General features: G+C 40.2%; 1 protein-coding gene across 1 annotated transcript in view; it reads left to right on the top strand.

The window, feature by feature from the left end:
- The window catches only part of XPO5 (exportin 5), a 56,952-nt gene that overhangs the window by 5,393 nt on the left and 30,924 nt on the right, over positions 1–20,635 (top strand). The window contains exons 6-14 of the mRNA XM_028127980.2: positions 1,963–1,989; positions 2,381–2,566; positions 3,404–3,480; positions 7,848–7,947; positions 9,280–9,363; positions 10,171–10,296; positions 11,442–11,532; positions 13,626–13,754; positions 16,180–16,298. Coding sequence (XP_027983781.2) covers positions 1,963–1,989; positions 2,381–2,566; positions 3,404–3,480; positions 7,848–7,947; positions 9,280–9,363; positions 10,171–10,296; positions 11,442–11,532; positions 13,626–13,754; positions 16,180–16,298 — 939 coding nt within the window. The remainder of the gene's footprint in view (positions 1–1,962; positions 1,990–2,380; positions 2,567–3,403; positions 3,481–7,847; positions 7,948–9,279; positions 9,364–10,170; positions 10,297–11,441; positions 11,533–13,625; positions 13,755–16,179; positions 16,299–20,635) is intronic.

Here is a 20,635-nt window from a genome sequence, read left to right as displayed (position 1 = left end):
CACTAGACACTAACACAAATGGGAGAAGGTGCTATGAACTGTTTTGGTGGGGAGGAACTAACAGTGAATACCTAGTATATACCGTTACAGGGTGGGGCAAAAGTAGGTTTATAGTTTCGAGTACAGAAACTGAGTTTATTCTTGTATTATTATTTATTAATTATTTTCCGAAACAACTGTAACCTACTTTTGCCCCACCCTGTCCTTGTTTGTACTTTATATGTTATTTAATCCTCAAAACCAACCCTAAGAGTCAGAAAATATTGTCTCCATTTTACAGATAAGAAAAACCAAAGCTCAGAGGGTAATTATTAAAGACCCCCTAATAAATAGTTTTCATAGAATTCAAGCCCCATTCTTTTTACGAGAGTGGACTTTTTCCCAAAAAATTTCTCCCCAAGATTTTTCAAAAGAAAATATCAAGGAAATAAACTTGCATTTAAAACCCTATGTGTATTGAGGGTGATTGAGGTATTCTTTTTCGTTTCCCTGGGAGATTCAATCCCTAGAAGGAGAACAAATTATGAATACTTAGTTGTCCTAGAAATCTAGCCAACGTGCCAGAACAGATTATTGGTGATAATCTGACACAAGTTAGAAACATCTACTGTAGTGTGTGTTTTTTAGCCCCACTTTCAGTTTTCTTCATCTGTGCTACCACTGTGCCCAGGACCAGAGCACACCAAGAGCCATGTCTTGTACCTCGAACTTCTCAGTTTGCTTGTAGTTGCTTCTCTGCTTCCATCCCTTCACCTTCCCAATTGGTGTCTTCCAAACAAGGGGTAAACAGTGATGGGATGAGTAGGCTCACTTTCCTTGTCCCATCACCTGGCTCCTGCACTGGTCCCAGGGGCATGGAGGATCCAAACAGGAATGAAGGATTTGTAGGAGTGGAGAGTAAAGGCTGGACTTGGCTGTTGTCACTAGGATCCCTTTTCCTCCTTGGGCAGCATTAGTAGATGCTGGTGAGAGGGTTCTACCCCATTAACACATCTACATGAACACTGCTAATGAAGGCTTAATACTTGTTCTTTATGAAAATATTTTTTATAATTGAGAAAAGGAATTGTAAAACAAGTTCCTTATGGTCCTAATGGTGGTAAGTTTTTAGGTATTTCAGAAGTTGTTATTCCTGCTTGTATTATTTTTCCTTTAACAGTCTTCAACTTTTAATTTTAATTCCAGAAGTTCCTCAGGACAATATTATTTTTATATACTTGTAAATTATAAACATTATGTAATATTTTTACAGAAATTGGGATATAAAGGTAAAAAATCAGTCATAATTGTATGTTTACTGAACAGACATTATTTTGATCTGTTTAGCATCTAATATTTTTGTGTACATGTTTTCCCTATATGTCCATCCATACGTGGTCATAAATTGTATTGATTTAATTTTTTAAAATTTATCTTTATTGTTGAAAGTATTACAGATGTCCCCTTCCCCCCCATTGATCCCCTCTTTCCCGCTCCTGCCCCCTCCCCAGGCTATATTGATTTAATTTTGTTTCTTGCTTTTTTCCTTTAGCATTACATTATTTCAGTATACCTTTGCCAATTATAATTTGTCTTTTTATTTTAAAAAACATGCTAATACTTTGTTTTAAACTGTATTTATTTCATCTAGCAATATTGAACCTTATTTGTTGTTCATCTTTTGGTTGTATTTCTTTGTAAATCATGTGCTTTGAAACTGTCTTTGTGGCTCTGCATGTTCTAACAAATTTGTGTAAGCTCTTTAAATACTAACTTTTTGTCTTATTGCTAAAATTAAAGTAACCGTTCTTCTTAGGAGGAATATCAGTTATGTGTTCCTAGTAAAGTTGTATTCTTTCCAAGATTGAAAGTTGAGTCTATATTTGAGAATCTATTTGAAGACCTTGATTATGGGGATGGAAAGTTATTACATAGCCTTTTGCTCATTAAAAACATTGGATCCTTATACTTCTTTTCTTTCAGAAGACAGATAATTCTCAGGAGCCAAAGGTAAGAGCTCTTTGTGGCTTTGGAAGGAGACTTCTTTGAGGCTTTCAGGTACAGGATGTATCCACCTAGTGGAGGGTGACCTCAGCCTTGGTTTATTTGATCATTGAGCTAAGGTGGAAGGACGTTAAAATTACAATATTTGAGATTTCTTGTAGGAAATATAATAGACTCACATATCAATATGGTCTTATTGATATATTGAGACTGCCGGTGTTTGAAAAATGAATGTGTTCATCAGGAAAAAAACATTTGACTGTTACATGAGTACATTTTTTTTTTAAGTCATTTTCTTTTTGGAATTAGAAAATAGAAGGAGCTCAGGTGTATAACCACTGCTTTCTTGTCTGTGAGTGAGGACTTAATGGTCAAAAAGTTATTTCTTTTCATTCAGGCTCAAGCAAACTGTCGAGTAGGAGTTGCAGCCTTAAACACTCTGGCAGGCTACATTGACTGGGTGTCCATGAGTCACATCACTGCGGAGAACTGCAGGCTCCTGGAGGTACTGTGCCTGCTGCTCAACGAGCAGGAGCTCCAGCTGGGAGCAGCTGAGTGTCTGCTCATTGCAGTGAGCAGGAAAGTAAGTTGCCACTTCAAACTGACTTTTATCCGTGATATCTCTGAGGGGGCTATTTAACTGTTGTGGCAGAAAGACATTTAATGGTTTGAGTGTTGTTTTTTCCTTGACACCAACTAACTACCTGTCTTCAACCCCTTTGTTTTTAAATGTATTTTTATTGATTTCAGAGAGGAAAGGAGAGGGGGGAGAGAGATTGAAACATCAATGATGACAGGGAATCATTGATCCGGCTGCCTCCTGCATGCCCCCCTACTGGGGATCAAGCCCACAACCTGGGCATGTGCTCTTGACTGGACTCGAACCCAGGACCCTTCAGTCTGCAGGCTGATACTCTACCCACTGAGCCAAAACAGCTAGGGCCCTTCAACCCCTTTGGACAACAGTTAGCCAATATTCTAGGGATTTATTGGCAGAATATACAGAGGTCTGTCAGGCTACTTCTCGATACAGCTGTGAATCTTAACTCTTCACACTTAAGAAATAAAGTTTAAAACTCAGTGTTTATGGCAAAGAATCTTAGATGATGGCTACACTGGCTTTTTATCTGTCTTGACTAACAATAGGGACCATGATTCTTTTCTCCATAGGAATGCTATCATCAGCTGTAACTTACTTATCTTTCATTTCAGCACTGTTGACCAACACATTTAAAAATATGTTTTATCCAGATTAGGTTTTAAAAAGCTGGCTTTGCTCTAGTGTTCAGTCAATCTGGGGGCTGTAAGAGAAATTATGAAGTCAGTATATTTGCTTAGATAGGTAAGAAGTTGTTAGTACTTGGATGCTTTTAATAATGTAGTTTTTCTATTACCTTTGTTTCCCTAAAATTGGGTCTAGGGCAAGTTGGAAGACCGGAAGCCCTTAATGGTCTTATTTGGAGATGTTGCTATGCATTATATACTCTCTGCTGCACAGTGAGTATCTACTTTTCTATGTTTTTTCTAATTCCTTTGTTATTCTGTATCATACTTGGATATATCTGAAGTTCCTATCTAAATACTAGCAGTCAATTGACAGTGTTTCTAATTAAAAAATCAGGCAACCTTGGGGTTAGAGATCAACCAAAGGACTTGTATGCATGCATATTAGCATAACCAATGGACACAGACACTGGGGAAGTGGGGGCTTGCCCTCGAGAGTGGGAATGGCTCAATCGGGGAAAAAGGAGACATATGTAAAATTTTAGACAATAAAAAAAAAAAAATCAGGCAACCTTCTAGGGACTATTGAATCTTCTTGAAGACCTTATACTGGAAATAAGTTGTGGCCACTGACTCAGCACCCACTCACTTTCACAGTTTTCCCCATTACCTCCAGACAACTCATCTCCATGATTCTCTTTGTCTGGTTCTAATGATCCCTAAGCCTCCTAGTCTCCTTGGTGACTAGGCCTGAGAGTGCTTAGATATGGACCGAAGTCTGTCCCAGGGCCTGCCTGATTGTAGAACTTCAGACACTCCTCCCTGATCTTCTCATCAGAGTAATTAATACCTGAAGTGTTGAGGCTCTTGGAAACAGCAGGAACAATGTGTTCAATGAGAAATGTGTGCATAAAACCTATAAACATAGTCAATGTCCTAAAACAATGACTCTGCTTGTTTTCTTCTAATTGCTCTGGAAATTTTTTTTTTTAAATATTTTTATTGATTTCAAAGAGGAAGAGAGAGAGAGAAAGAGAGAGAGATGGAAACATCAGTGATGAGAGAGCATCATTGATCGATTGCCTCATGCACCCCACTGGGGATTGAGCCCACAACCCAGGCATGTGCCCCCGACTGGAATCGAACTTGGGACCTTTCAATCCGCAGGCTGACGCTCTATCCACTGAACCAAACCAGCTAGGGCTGCTCTGGAAAACATTAAAGCATTTCCTGATAATGTGTTTCTTACCAGGGAGTCACATAGAACTGTGTCTTACAAATAGTTGAAGCTGTTGCAACACCCTCTTTTCTATACTCTTCACTAATTCTTGGTCCCAAGGATAAGTGAAAAGATGTGTGACACATATGTGTTATTTAAAATCTCTTACATCCTATTCTAATACAGTTATCATGACTTCCTTTCCTATGGAGACTACAGCTCTGTTTTTAAGGGAACCTGTTAATTAAATGAGTGACATTTCTTTTGAGTAGCCACTGTAGTTTCTGTCTCCAAGACCCATTAGTTCTTTAGAGACCATGACATTCACCCTAAGGTGTCCTATCTCTGTTTGTGCTACTAATACTGGTTAGCAAAGCTATGACTCTAACCCAAGCAAGCAGACTCCAAAGCCTGCACTGGAAACCATAATGCCATACTGCCCTTCAATATCACTAGAGCCTAGGTCTTGCTTACCTCAAGGCCTACGCTTTTTACATTATACTCTACTGCCTCCAGAACACAGCTGATATGGCTGTTGTCCCCACTGTTCATTATTAATTCTTAGAAGAAATAATGACAGAAAACTTCCCCCACCTGATGAAAGAAATAGACTTACAAGTTCAGGAAGTGCACAGAACCCCAAACAAGAGGAATCCAAAGAGGACCACACCAAGACACATCATAATTAAAATGCCAAAGGCAAAAGACAAAGAGAGAATCTTGCAAGCAGCAAGAGAAAAACAGTTAGTTACCTATAAGGGAGCACCCATACGACTGTCAGCTGATTTCTCAACAGAAACTATGCAGGCCAGATGGGAATGGCAAGAAATATTCAAAGTGATGAATAGCAAGAACCTACAACCAAGACTACTCTACTCAGCAAAGTTATCATTCAGAATTGAAGGGCAGATAAAGAGCTTCACAGATAAGAAAAAGCTAAAGGAGTTCATCACCACCAAACCAGTATTATATGAAATGCTGAAAGGTATTCTTTAAAAAGAGGAAAAAGAAGAAAAAAGTAAAGATAAAAATTATGAACAGCAAATACATATCTATCAACAAGTGATCCTAAAAATCAAGTGAATTAAAAATCTGAGGAACAGAATAAACTGGTGAACATAATAGAATCAGAGGCATAGAATGGGAGTGGATTGATAATTCTCAGAGGGAAAGGGGTGTCTGTGTGGGGGGTACGGGAAGAGACTGGACAAAAATCATACACCTACGGATAAGGATAACGGCAGGGGTGGGGGAGGTAAGGTCAGAGGGGGGGTGGGAACTGGGTGGTGGGGAGCTATGGGGGGAAAAAAGGAGAAACAATTGTAATAATCTGAACAATAAAGATTTATTAAAAAAAAATCCACAAGGCTGCAATTAAGATTGGAAAAAAAGAGAGAGACATAAAGTTATGCTTTTATTATAGTTTTTTAAAGACTATTTTTTAAATAATTTTTATTTTTATTGATTTTAGAGAGGAAGGGAGAGGGAGTGAGAGGTAGAAACATCAATGATGAGAGAGATTCATTGATTTGCTGCCTCCTGCTTGCCCCCCACTGGGGATAGAGCCTGCAACCCGGGCATGTGCTCTGACTGGGAATCGAACAGTGACCTCCTGGTTCATAGGTAGACACTCAACCACTGAGCTGACAGCAAAATTCAGGGGAAAGTACAGAGATTTCCCATATACCCCCCCATCCCAACACATGAGTAGCCTCCCCCATTAGCAACATCACTAACCAGAGTGGTATATTTGTTACAATTGATGAACCTACATTGACACATCAAGTCATCCAAACTCCCTAGTTTACCTTAGGGTTTACTCTTGGTGTTGTACATTCTGTGGATTATAAGCACTGAATAATATCCCAGTGTCAGATGTATCGGTTTATTTATCTATTCACCTATCAAAGGACACCTTGGTTGCTTTCAAGTTTGAGGAATTATGAATAAAACTTATAAACATCCAAGGTTAACATACTATAAATAATTCAGGCTTTTGTGTGAACACAAGTTTTCAACTCCTTTGGGTAAATACCAAGGAATTTATATCAATTGCTGGTTATATGGTAAGAGTATCCTTAGTTTTGTAAGAAACTATCAAACTGTCTTCCAAAGTGGGTGTACCATTCCTACCAGCAGTTAATGAGAGTTTCTGTTGCTCCATATCTTTGATAGCATTTGCTATTTTTATTGTTAGATAGTTGGCTATTCTAATAGGTGTGCAGTGGTATCTTGCTTTAATTTGCATTTCTCTGGTGATATGTAGAGCATCTTTTCTTTTTCTTCTTCTTTTTTTAAAATATATTTTTATTGATTTTTGACAGAGAGGAAGGGAGAGGGATAGAGAGCCAGAAATATCGATGGGAGAGAAACATTGATCAGCTGCCCCATGCACACCTCCTACTGGGGATGTGCCTGCAACCAAGACACATGCCCTTGACTGGAATCGAACCTGGGACCCTTCAGTCCACAGTCCGATGCTCTATCCACTGAGCCAAACCGGTTAGGGCTCTTTTTCTTCTTTTTTTCTTAATATATTTTTATTGATTTTAGAGAGGAAGGGAGAGGGAGAGAGATTGAAACATCAATGAGAGAAAATCATTGATAGATTGCCTCCTGCATGCCCCCTACTAGGGATCAAGCCCCCAACCTGGGAATGTGCCCTTGAGTGGAATTGAACCTGGGCCCCGTCAGTCCACAGGCTGATGCTCTATCCACTGAATCAAATCAGCTAGGGCTTTGTGCAGCTTTTTATGTATAGAAGTATATACATTACTAGTAGCCCATTTGCAGGGAAATCCTGCAAGCGGCTGTTGCAGCCACTCCGCCTGCACCCGCTCGCCACCGCCGCCCGCCCCGCTCCGCCCCGTTCCACCCCGCTCCACCCCGTTCCACCCCGCTCCGCCCCGCCTGGGCTTTCCCTCTGGCAGCCACCTTGCTCTTCGCTTTTCCTCCCTCTTCCTTCTGAGTTGTCTTCAGTCTTCACTCCTCCCTCTCTCCACGTATGCAAATTAACCACCATCTTTGTTGGGTAATTTGCATACTCACCCTGATTGGCTGGTGGGTGTGGCTTTGGCTGGTGGGCGTGGCTTGGTCGTAGCGAAGGTGCGGTCAATTTGCATTTTACTATTTTATTAGGTAGGATTCTGTGGAGTCACGCTCAGGGTTTATGTCAATATTCCAGAATACTCAAGAACCATATAAATTACCCAAATTAGAGTATCTCTTGATGAATGAAATTGCATTGAACGCTTTTTTTTTTCCTGTCCATCTTTCAGTGTTTGGAGGGGTTTTTTTGGTTGTTTTGTTTTTAAATAACACATTTAAATGTTGCAGCACAGACCACGTACAATTCCATTTGATCGGAATCCCTTTGGTTCTCTCGATGTGCAACTAATCACACTGTTTTCTCATCTTACAGGACTGCTGACGGAGGAGGCTTGGTAGAAAAACACTATGTCTTCCTGAAAAGACTTTGTCAGGTGTTGTGTGCTCTGGGCAATCAGCTTTGTGCGTTGCTGGTGAGCACTTACTTTCTGGAGCGTTTCAGGGCCAGTTGAGGAGAGCTTTTATTTTTTCTAATTTAATTTAATTTTTAAAAATATATTTTTATTTATTTCAGAGAGAGGAAGGGAGAAGGAGAGAAAGATAGAAACATCAGTGATGAGAGAGAATCATTGATCGGCTGCCTCCTGCATGCCCCACCCTGGGGGTTGAGCCCGCAACATGGGCATGTGCCCTGACCGGGAATCAAACTGTGACCTCCTGGTTCATAGGTCGACGCTCAACCACCGAGCCATGCTGGCCAGGTGAGGAGAGCTTTTAGAAAATTATATTTGTGTTAGGGCTGACACATGCCATTGATTTTAGCCTCATATGGAGCATTGCGTGTAGATTATTTCATGTGGTTCTATAGATTAAATTATTTTAACAGTTTAAGTGATGTAAATTTCTTTTAACAAATCAATTATTATTAATATCAACAGCAAACATTCTCATATGTTATTCCATAAAGTCAACAGTGCTATTCTTGTGAATCTTGGTACTTACAAACATCAGTCTGCTGAGTGCATTAACCCTTAAAGTCCTATTAGATTATGAAACATTATGGGTTTGAATAAATAATCCTTTTCCCAAATTTAAAGGATCTGTTGTTGGATCATAAAAGATAACTTAAGTCTGATTTTCTTAGAAATACTTGTCTTTAGGAAAATATTTAATACTCAATCTTATAACTTGAAAGATAGGATATTGGGACAGACATTTATCTTTTATGTTATACCTTTTCCTGGTAGCTTGAATGGTTAGAGGATAGAGCTTCAGACGTAAGACATGTACCATTGACTGATTATTTAATGGGTCACAGAGATGTGAATAGTTCAGAAATAAATAATATGGATATCTTTTTTTCTGTGATTTCTGAAATGAATAGTCTCTTGTTTTACTATTTGACTACAGAATGTTTTTATTTATTTATTTTAGAGAGAGAGATCGATGTGACATTAGTTGGTTGCCTCCCGTATGCCCCCTGACCAGAAATCAAACCCACAATCTGGGTATGTGCCCTGACCAGGAACCAAACCCGCCATCTTTCAGTGTATGGGATGATACTCCAAGCAATTGAGCCACACCTGTCAGGGCCAGATGAGTTTTAATGATTATACTTAAGGAGGTAAATCGGCTTTCTGTTTTTTAGCCCTTGAAATGAGGTCTTTCTTAGACTTCAAGGAAGTATACAGTCATTTCAAAACTGAAATTTTGGAGGATTTAACTTATCTGTATTTGTTATTCCACTCTTCCCACTCCTCTCCCCTAATCAACATCATTAATGTAATGGACTTTTTGTCCTACAGGGTGTGGATTCTAATGTAGAAACACCAGCAAACTTTGGAAAATACCTGGAATCTTTTCTTGCTTTCACAACGCATCCAAGTCAGGTAAACATTATGCAGGTAACTTCGAAATTTGAGTTAGGTAAGCCAAAACAAAGCACTATGGCCTAAAGCAGTGGTCGGCAAACTCATTAGTCAACAGAGCCAAATATCAACAGTACAATGATTGAAATTTCTTTTGAGAGCCAAATTTTTTAAACTTAAACTTCTTCTAACGCCACTTCTTCAAAATAGACTCGCCCAGGCCGTGGTATTTTGTGGAAGAGCCACACTCAAGGGGCCCAAGAGCTGCATGTGGCTCGAGAGCCTCAGTTTGCCGACCACGGGCCTAAAGTAATCAGCTTATATATAAAACATGACTTGTAAGGCCCTAGAAAAAACTACAGTATCATTAAGAGACTTGCTGAATCTTCCTGAACCAGCATTAAACCATCAAGGTCAGCAGCTTTTCCCCCCAGTTAACATTATTTTGATAATGCTCAATCAGATGTGAGGTATATCCCAGGCAATTTACTACTAAAGATATTTTAATACAAATTAATTCCATCCAACTCAAGATTTTTCTTAATAATACTACCCTGGCATTCCTATAACCTTTCTTGCATAAACGAGAAAGGAGTAGATTTCAGTTCACACTCCAGGAATTCCACCTAACCCACAGTCTGTCTTATTAACGCGTGGTTCATAATGAATGGTCATTACTGATGTACTACAGTATGGGCAGTTCAAAGTTTTTATAGAGGTTTGTTTTCATGAGAAAATATAGTTGATAATTATGAGCTAAGTAATAATCTTGGTTATATAAAATCCAAACCCTTAAACAAGTTTACTTTTTTCTCTCCCCCCCTTTAGTTTCTACGCTCTTCAACTCAAATGACTTGGGGAGCCCTCTTCCGGCATGAGATCCTGTCCCGTGACCCTTTGCTATTAGCAATGATACCAAAATATCTTCGTGCTTCTATGACAAACGTGGTCAAGGTATGCAGTGGTGATCTAAACAGGTGGAATATAGATGAGTACACATAATGTGACTTAGATTGGCATCATTGAAAAAGCTGTCTTGGTTACTGTGATCCCTTCCTTGGGCGTATTCTCTTATTCCTCAAGAAGAAAGCAGTCCATGGTGGTTATAATATCTACTGTTTCTATCTTGGAGCACTTATATACTAGCACCAATATTGGGCTACATGCTAGATAAAAGAAGTTTAGGGCAAGAGCAGTGGCCATGACCATACAATGAGATAATTGCTTTTCAGAGGTTAAAAGCAGGAAGGAAGGTAGAGTGAAGAAGACTCCAAGAAGAAGTAATATCTGATATGAAGGTCAAATGAGAGGAAGATGAATAAAAAGAGAGGGAGAGTGAAAGCAGATTGCTCACTATCTCAGTAGAAAGTTGGTTATGAATTCCCTGAGATCTGCTAAGGACTCTTACTAGTACATCTGACAGATGCTTAATCTTGGTTTGTAAAATTAGAGAATGGGACCCATTCAAGAGTCCCTTTATTTCTTCAAGGGATGCACCTAGCACATACCACATGTGTCCTTATTGTCTACCATAGTCTTTATTCCTTTTTGAATGAAACATAAAAAGTTCCATGCTTATTCCTAGGGTCCAGCATTTAAGTAGGCAGATAGTTTTCAGTTCTTTTTTACTTATTTCATGCTGTGTTAGCACTCTATCATGAGGTATTTTTATACTCAGACCCTTAATAAATTCCATAATTTAATTCTCTTTGAGGAACCTGGAAGAAAGTATCAAGTAAAAGTTCTCTTTTCTGCCACTCTTAGGATTATTGGAACTAGGACCAAATTGTTGATGTGGGATAGACCAGAAGCAGTTACTTATTTTTTCATGAACAACAGGCATTTATTTCTCACAGTTCTAGAGGCTGCAAGTCCATGATCAAGGGGCCGACAGATTCAGGTCTGATGAAAACCCACTTCCTGGTTCATAGTGGCCATCTTCTCACTGTGTCTTCACATGGTGGAAGGGCCAGACCCAGTTATTTATTATAAAATATCTCATGTAAACCCTAACTCTTCTTAGTGCTTGAATTCCTGGAGTTCAAGACACTTGGTCAGTCTATTTTCATCCCTTATACCGACTATCTTTCTCTTTCCAGATGGGCTTTCCTTCTAAAACAGATAGCCCTAGCTGTGAATACTCTCGATTTGATTTTGATAGCGATGAGGACTTCAATGCTTTCTTCAACTGTAAGTGACCTGGAATTACTCCCAGCAGTCTCAGAATGGCATCTATTGTTGTGAATCATGGTGCATGACCCGTGGGGTTCTATATTAAAGAGCCCTAAATTTGAACAGCTGCCTGTTTAATCTCTAGTTTCACATTTCAGAGTGTGCTGGGATTGTACTTATTTCAAGCCTACTATTCTTTCACTGGTGCACACACACACACACAATACCTTTGGAGATTGATTTTTTTTTTAAATATATTTTTATTGATTTTAGAAAGTAAGGGAGAGGGAGAGAGAGATAGAAACATCAATAATAGAGAATCATTGGTCGGCTACCTCCTGCACACCCCCTACTGGCGATTGAGCCTGCAACCCAGGCATATGTTATTGACTGGAATTGAACCTGGGACCCTTCGGTCTGCAGGCCTACGCTCTATCCACTGGGCCAAGCTGGCTTTATTGAGATCTAATTCATTTACCATACAATTCACCCACTTGTAGTATACAATTTAATGGTTTTTAGTATTTTCAGAATTGTGCACCCATCACCACAATCAATTTTAGGACATTTTCATGACCCCAAGAAACTCTGTACCCATTAGCAGTCAGCACCCAATCCCCTCTTTTTCCCCAGCTTTGGGAAACCACTAATTCACTTTCTATTTCTATATTCTGAACATCCTTCTATATAATAAAGAGGTAATATGCAAATTGACCCTCACAAGATGGCTGCCTATGACCAGGCCGGCAGGGGGGTTAGTGAAGGACCACCAAATGACTGAACAAGCAGGCTGCATGGGGCAACCAGGCTGGCAGGGGGGTTAGTGAGGGACAACCAAACGACTGAACAAGCAGGCTGCGAGGGCGACCAGGCTGGGTGGGGGGTCCGTGAGGGGTGACCAGGCCAGCAGGGGGGTTAGTGAGGGACGACCAAACGACTGAACAGCAGGCTGTGTGGGGTGACCAGGCTGGCGGGGGTGCTGTGAGGGGCAACCAGACCGGCAGGCGGGGGCAGTTAGGGGTGATCAGGCTGGCACGCAGAGGCAGTGAGGGACAATCAGGCCGGCAGAGGGGGGCAGTTAGGGGCAACCAGGAAGGCAGACAGGGAGTGATTAGGAGCCAGCAGTCCAGGATTGTGAGAAGGATGTCCGACTGCCAGTTTAGGTAGGCCTGATCCCGGGGTTCAGGCCTAAACCGGCAGTCGGACATCCCCCAAGGGGGTCCCAGATTGGAGAGGGTGCAGGCTGGGCTGAGGGGACCCCGCCCCCCCCCACCCCCGGGCACGAATTTCATGCATCAGGCCTCTAGTTTCATATAAATGGAATTATACAATACTAGAGGCCTGATGCACGCTTTTATTATTATAGATGTGATCTTTTGAAACTGCTTTCTTTGACTTAACAATGTTTTTAATATTTATGGCATAGCATGTATCAGTTCTTAATTACTTTGTATTGTCAATATTTTATTTTATGAATATATACATTTTACTCATCCATTCATAAATTAATGGAAATTTGAGCTGTTCCCACCTTTTGGCTATTTAGAATAATCTATAATAATAAAAGTGTAATATTCTAATTAGACCAGACAGCCAAACGACCTTCCAGACATCCTTTTAGACAACCTTTCGGATGAAACCAGGGCTGCAAGGTCCAAGCCCCTAGTCTGCTATAACATTGGTGTACAAGTTTCTTAGTGTGCCTATGTTTTTATTTCTCTTGGGTATATGCCTAGGAAGGGAATTACTGGATCATATGGTAATTTCATGTTTAACGTTTTAAGGAACTGCCAGGCTGTTTTTCACAGCAGTCTCCATTTTATATCTGTACCAACCTGATATTTTCATTCCAACAGAAATGGGAGACCATTTTTTGTTTGCCATTTACAGGATCTAACTGACAGGGCACCTTCCAAAGATAACAAAAAAAAATTTTTTTTAAATGTCTGGATTTGTTAACAAAGCTTTATTGAACATTTGTTACATTCAAAGCACAAGTCTGCAAAACAAGAGTCTCTTTGAACATTTCCCCCCTGGAATGGATAAATGAATGAACATTAACTAAGTACCTATTATATACCAGTTATCGACTCATGTCTTTCTCTTGGCAGCCTCCCGGGCCCAACAAGGAGAGGTAATGAGGTTAGCATGTCGTTTGGATCCCAAGACTAGCTTCCAGATGGCTGGGGAATGGCTAAAGTATCAGCTGTCAACTTCTGTTGATACTGGATCCATAAACTGTAAGTTGTTTTTTTCTAATCCTCACTTGAGGACATGCTTATTGATTTTAGAGAGAGAAACATCGATGTGAGAGAGAAACATCCATCAGTTGCCTTCCCGTAGGTGCCCGGATCAGGGATCGAACCCACAATGTAGGTATTTGCCCTTATGGGAATCAAACCCGCAACCTTTCGGTGTATGGGACAACGCTCCAACCAACTGAGCCATAGGGTCTAGGCTGAACTATAATTTTTTTAATGTCTGAACATTAGTGAAATATTGTATCAAAGTTATACATAGGAAATAAACCTTCTGAGTCACACTTCAGAACAATATTCTAATAGTATTCAAAAATAGCTTTGCTCACTGCCCAGTTCCATTCTAGGGAGTGAGACTCCATTTACACACTGAGAAAGCAGGTAACACTACATTTTTAATCTGTTTAAATTAGATAAAGCCATGTTCAGTTTTGCCTTTGTTTTTCCTTTTTCACAGAATCAACTAATTGTTTATTGTTAATTTTTTTTAAAATATGTTTTATTGATTTTTTACAGAGAGGAAGGGAGAGGGATAGAGATTTAGAAACATCGATCAGCTGCCTCCTGCACACTCCCCATTGGGTATATGCCTGCAACCAAGGTACACGCCCTTGACAAGAATCGAACCTGGGACACTTGAGTCTGCAGGCTGACGCTCTATCCACTGAGCCAAACCGGTTAGGGCTATTGTTGATTTTTTTACTTCACTTCAGGTACTATCTTAAATTGCATGTCTGCACCTAACTTTTTAAAGCTTTTCAACCAAGCTTTGCATAGCACCACTCCTAAACTCAGAAAGAATGTGCTGTTACTCAGACATAATAGGAGCAATACAGGGACTTCCCACTCAGCCACCTCAAAACCTCCGGGAAATGTCACTTTATATAAAATCAAAATCACCCCCCTCTACCCAAATGCATAAGCAAGGTAATTTCTTTGTTCTCTATATCTTCTGTCTTGTCATTAGTGCATAGGCAACAAGGTTAATAAAGCAGGAAAGGTGTCATAAATAACTGCTTTAGAAAGGTCCATGGTAATTAATCATCAATTACCATATACACTAGTTACTTGATAATCATGGGATTTAGCTTTCAGTTTTGCATATTCACAATTGATTCTGAAGGTCCTTGGTATCAGGTAACTCGAATGTTTGCAGAGGCTCAATATTGCATCAAGATGAAGATAATAAATGGGAGTACTAATGGAAGCAAGAAAAGTTTGTAAATCTTTTTGCCTGTTCCTTGCTGTTTGAGTGATGTGGCTTGATGATACTTGTGAACTTGGAGGGTGGCACAATTCTCTAGCCATAGCCCTTGCATTGATCTGAGGCTACTGCATGTGAAGCAGTATTTTATTTTATTTTATGTCAGTTCTTTGTAGGAAGGATTACTATGGTCTTAAGTATCTTAATTATTTAGATTCCCATGGACAGATTATAAAGAGAGAACTTAATATTTATCAATTGCCTCTAATTGGTCAAGCACTGTTTTTTTGTATGTTTGTTTTTTAATCCTCACCCAAGGATATTATTCCACTGATTTTTAGATAGAGGGAAAGACAGAGAAATATTGATATGAGGGAAACATCGATTGGTTGCCTCCTGCACTTGCCCTGACCAGGGCCTGGGCCAGAGAGGAGCCTGCAACCGAGGTACATGCCCTTGACTCGAATTGAACCTGGAACCCAGTGGTCTGCAGGCCGAAGCTCTATCCACCGAGCCAAACTGGCTAGGGCTGTTCTTGATGCTTATATCTATACTATTGACCCAGTGCACAGATTCATGCACATTGAAAGGAAATTATTTAGAAGGTGGCCGGCAGGGCGGGACTGGGCGAGACAGGGCGAGACAGACTGGACACACCCTGGAGCCAATCTCCCTCGGTCCCTCCCCTGCCTGCCGCACCTGGGGCATCTGCAGAGTGAGCAGGTTCCCTTCAGCAGGTGGGGTCCCTCAGCCTGGCCTGTGGGGATTGGGCTGAAACCAGCTCTCTGACATTCCCTGAGGGGTCCTGGAGTGCGAGAGGGCACTCTGCAAAGTTGCTGCATTGAGCGTCTACCCCTTGGTGGTCAGTGTGCGTCATACCTGTCAGCCGGTCAGCCAGTCAGTCGGTTGCTTAGCCTTTCATATATATAGTTTCTTATTCAGTACTCAAAATGGTTTTATAGATAAGGCTCCTAGAGCTCAATTCAGACAGCTCATTGTAAGCAGAATAGGAATTCCTTTTTCTTTTCTTTTTTTTTTCTTTTTCTAGACTGAGGGGTTAGATTATTCTGTTCCTTCAACTGGGAAATTACCAAGTAGTCTCTAAGGCCTCATTGCCTTTGTGTCTTCTATGATCCTACCTAGTGTTGGTGTGTGTGTGTGTGTGTGTGTGTGTGTGTATTTTAAAACCCTGTTTTCCTATAGCTGGAATTGGGGAAGGCGGCCTCTGCTCCATCTTCTCACCTTCATTTGTGCACTGGGAAGCCATGACCTTTTTTTTGGAAAGTGTGATCAACCAGATGTTTCGAACACTAGATAAAGACGTAAGTAACTGTTTCCCATGCTGATTGTGTAATGATTTGGATCTTTTTAAAACTGGCAGAGGGATAGGAAAGTCTATGGATGTGTATCTCACAGAAGAGGAAGTAGATTCAGGAAGGTTAAATAACACTCAAATTCAAGTGGCTAGTATATAGCAGAGCTGACTCAGGTCTCTCTGACTCTAAGCTCTACAATGTTTAGTATTCATTTGAAGGGGATAATATGAGCCTGATACTACAGTGAACCGCAGGTAGGAAAATCTTGAGATATTCAAACCTTGAATTGGAAAATCTTGAGATATTTGCCATTAAGCATCTTTTTCAATTTATGGCAGGTAGACCAGAATATTCAAGTTTGAGGGTCAGTGTCTCTCTTCTCTGAATATTTTTTTTTTTAATTTTTATTTATTGATTTCAAAGAGAGAGAGAGAGAGGCATTAATTTGTTTTTCCACTTATTTGTGCATTCATTGGTTGCTTCTTGTATTTGCCCTGACGGGATAGAACCCAAACCTTGGCATATTGGGACGATGCTCTAATCAACTGAGCTCCCTGGCCAGGGCCAGATCTTGTTTTTCTATACTTCATATCACCTATCACTCTTCTCTTATAACATTACCTTATTAGATTAAAATGATTTGACCACTCATTTGGCAGTAATTATGTTTTAGTGTATTCTAGGTTAGTTATAGAAAGAATCTTGAAGAAGGGGATATAGTGTGTGTGTTTTTTGTGGGTTTTATTTTTTTATTTTTTTATTAAGGTATTATATGTGTACATATCTTACCGTTGCCCCCACCCCCCACCTTTTATGGGTTTTTTAGTGTGTGGTTTTTTTTTTTTACCAGTGGCATATTAACAAATTAGATCTTAGGGTCATCTGCGTTTTTTTGTTGTTGTTGTTTTGTTTTTTTTTAATATATTTTATTGATTTTTACAGAGAGGAAGGGAGAGGGATAGAGAGTTAGAAACATCGATGAGAGAGAAACATCAATCAGCTGCCTCCTGCACAGCCCCCACTGGGGATGTGCCCACAGCCAAGGCACATGCCCTTGACCGGAATCAAACCCGGGACCCTTGAGTCGGCAGGCCGACGCTCTATCCACTGAGCCAAACTGGGTAGGGCAGGGTCATTTGTTTTTATATTGATTCACTTGAGTTTGAAATGATAGCATTCTGAGTTTGTTCTAAAATATAGATGGGAACCCTACTAAGATCCTGTATTTTTCACTGTGTTAGTCCTTTTTCAAGTTTAGTTGGGACCTATGTATTAGTAAGTGTGGCAAATCAAGAAAGCCCTTTATATATATATTATTGATTTCAGAGAAGAAGGGAGAGAGAGGGAGAGATAGAAACATCAGTGATGAGGGAGAATCATTGACCAGCTGCCTCCTGCATGCCCCCTATTGGGGATCAAGCCCGCAACCCGAGCATGTGCCCTTGATGAATCGAACCTGGGACCCTTCAGTCCACGGGCCAACACTTTATCCACTGAGCCAAGCTGGCTAGGGCACCTAGCATTTAAGTTAGACACCTTGAAATGGATCCAGATGTATGGGTATGATCCTGCTTGAAGGTTAGGGTTTGTCAAGTACTTGTTTTTAAGGTGTATGAAAGGACTGGCGGTATTGGGGGAGAGAGGAGTACCTGGTTGGTTGTATGTTGGATTTTACAGTAAGTTCTTGAATATGCTGGTATTTGGTCAAAATACCAAATACTAGTTGGTTAAAAAATACAAAAAAAGTTTGGAATGTATATACAAGAAAGATATGGGCTAGAGACAAAGCATAGGTAACAATTAAAAATTTGGTAGGATTCATAACCAGTGGTGGGGAGAAAAACAAATGGCACTAAATTCTTTTTTCCTCAGGAGAATCCTAGATGGTAGTATTTAGGTTTGTTAATGACATAAAGTAAACCTGAGTCTAAGACCAAAATCAAATGGGTAAGAAGAAGCATTCCTAATCACAAGAGATAAGTGTTTGAAAATATTAAATTATTCACCTACTTGTTAATGAAGCTATAATACATTGTATGTCCCAGGAGCGTGCCAGTCCCAGATCTGAGCTTGTTACATTCCCGTTCACTGCTATCAATTTCAGACTTGGAAGAGTATTATCTAAGTCTAGCGATTTTGCTCTTTTTCTGCCCTCAATCCCCACTCTGGGTCAGTCAGAGCAGATCAGCTTTTATCATGTGAAAGATTTTAACCAAGAGCTTCTTTGAAAAACTATTCATCTTGTCCATAGTGGCATTAGCTAGGCTTGTATTTTTAGTAGTATGGATCCAAGTACATTGGGTAGAGCCTTTTAGCAGCTTTAGCAGTGAATTAATGTAAGGAAGAGCTTTGGGGGTGGGGGGGTGGGGGAGTGGGATCACATTTGGAAGATGAGGATTGATTTGCCTCAGATAATAAAATATAGAGCTACAGTATTTTATTTTATTTTTTTTAATGCTACAGTGTTTTAAAGCAGTGTAGAACTGGCATTAGACACAGCTTATTTGAACAAAATAGCCCAGAAACAACCTGAAGCATATACAAGAAATGAGAGGTATTGGTCATTTAATAATTAGCATTAGGCCCTGGTGGGTTTTGCTCAGTGGTTAGAGCGTCGGCCCACCGATTGAAGGATCATGGATTCGATTCCAGCCACGGGCATGGTGTGTGTCTCTCATGTCGATGTTTCTCCCCCCCCCTCCCCCACTCTCTCTAAAATATCATTGGAAAAGATATCCTCAGGTGAGGATTAACAACAACAAAAATAGTAATTAGCATTAGGGAAAATTAACTGTTTAGGGAAAGGTCCCTAAAAGTTGAAAAAGTAATAAAAAAAAATGGATGGCTTTAACTGCATATGTTTTTTAATTTACAAAATAAATGTTTAAAAGGCAAACTGGGATTAGTTTCTGCAATAAATATGGATGGGATTGATATCCTTACTCTAAAAAGCTTATCTCTCTTAAACATAACTAATCCTATCTAATAAAAGAGTAATATGCAAATTGACCATCACTCTAACACACAAGATGGCCGCCACAAGATGGCCAGCAGGGGAGGGACCAGGCCTGCAAGGGAGGGCAGTTGGGGGCGATCAAGCCTGCAGGGGAGGGCAGTTAGGGGTGACTAGGCCAGCAGAGGAGAGAAGTTGGGGGCAACCGGGCCTGCAGGGGAGGGCAGTTAGGGGTGACCAGGCTGGCAGAGGAAGGAAGTTGGGGGCAACTGAGCCTGTAGGGGAGGGCAGTTAGGGGTGACCAGGCTGGCAGGGGAGGGCAGTTAGGGACAAACAGGCTGGCAGGGGAGCAGTTAGGCATCAATCAGGCTGGCAGGGGAGTGGTTAGGGAGTGACCAGGCTGGCAGGCAGAAGCAGTTAGGGGCAATCAGGAAGGCAGGCAGGTGAGTAGTTAGGAGCCAGTAGTCCTGGATTGTGAGAGGGATGTTCCAGATTGGAGAGGGTGCAGGCTGGGCTGAGGGACACACACCCCGTGCATGAATTTCATGCACCGGGCCTCTAGTAGAATATAACTGGTATCACTTTGGAGAATAATTTGGCAATATATTGTATAGACTAGATTGTAACAGAACAGTGAAAATGAACTAGGGTTATATGACGAATAAAGATGATTCTCATAAACATAATGTTGACCCAAAACAGCAAGCCACAAAAGTGAATTCATTTGAGGTAAAAGTATACAAAAATGAAGAAATCTATGAATTTATGAACACCAAATTCAGGATGGTGGCCACCTCTGTGACTGGAAAGGAGGTTATGTGCACAGAGCAAGCACAGTATCAATAGCATCTACTTCTCTAAGTAGTTGTATGGAGGGTCATTAAAGAGTTATACCGTTTTAAAGGTCTGGAATATTTAACAATAAGCTTTTTGTATAGGTTGATAACACTAGAATCCAATGGAGAAATAGATAATAGGTATGATCAGATAATATACAGAGGAGAAACTAAAGTAGTTAATAAATATGGAAAAAATCAACCTCATTAGTAATTGAAAAAATGCAAATTAAATAAACTTTTGTTTTTCCTAAATAAATTCAAGTTTTAGGGAACAAATTCATTGCTAACTGAGAAAATGGTAAGAAGGACATATTAATGGATCAAGAATCAATTGATAAAACCTGTAAAGAAGGAAAGCAGCTTGACTTACATATATTCGTAACTTTTGACCCAATGATTCCAGCCACCCCCAAAAGTCTCTTATTCAAGAGGAATAATTGATAATGTAGCCAACATTTTTTTTGCAAAGATACATATTAGCATTATATACAATGATGAAGAACTAGAAATATTCTAAATTTCTAATAGTAGGAGATGCTATATCTTTAAGA

The sequence above is a fragment of the Eptesicus fuscus genome, chromosome 10 (assembly GCF_027574615.1).
Source record: "Eptesicus fuscus isolate TK198812 chromosome 10, DD_ASM_mEF_20220401, whole genome shotgun sequence".
Lineage (NCBI taxonomy): Eukaryota > Metazoa > Chordata > Mammalia > Chiroptera > Vespertilionidae > Eptesicus > Eptesicus fuscus.
Note: the sequence above shows the minus strand (reverse complement) of the source record. Positions and strands in the feature narration are given on the sequence as shown.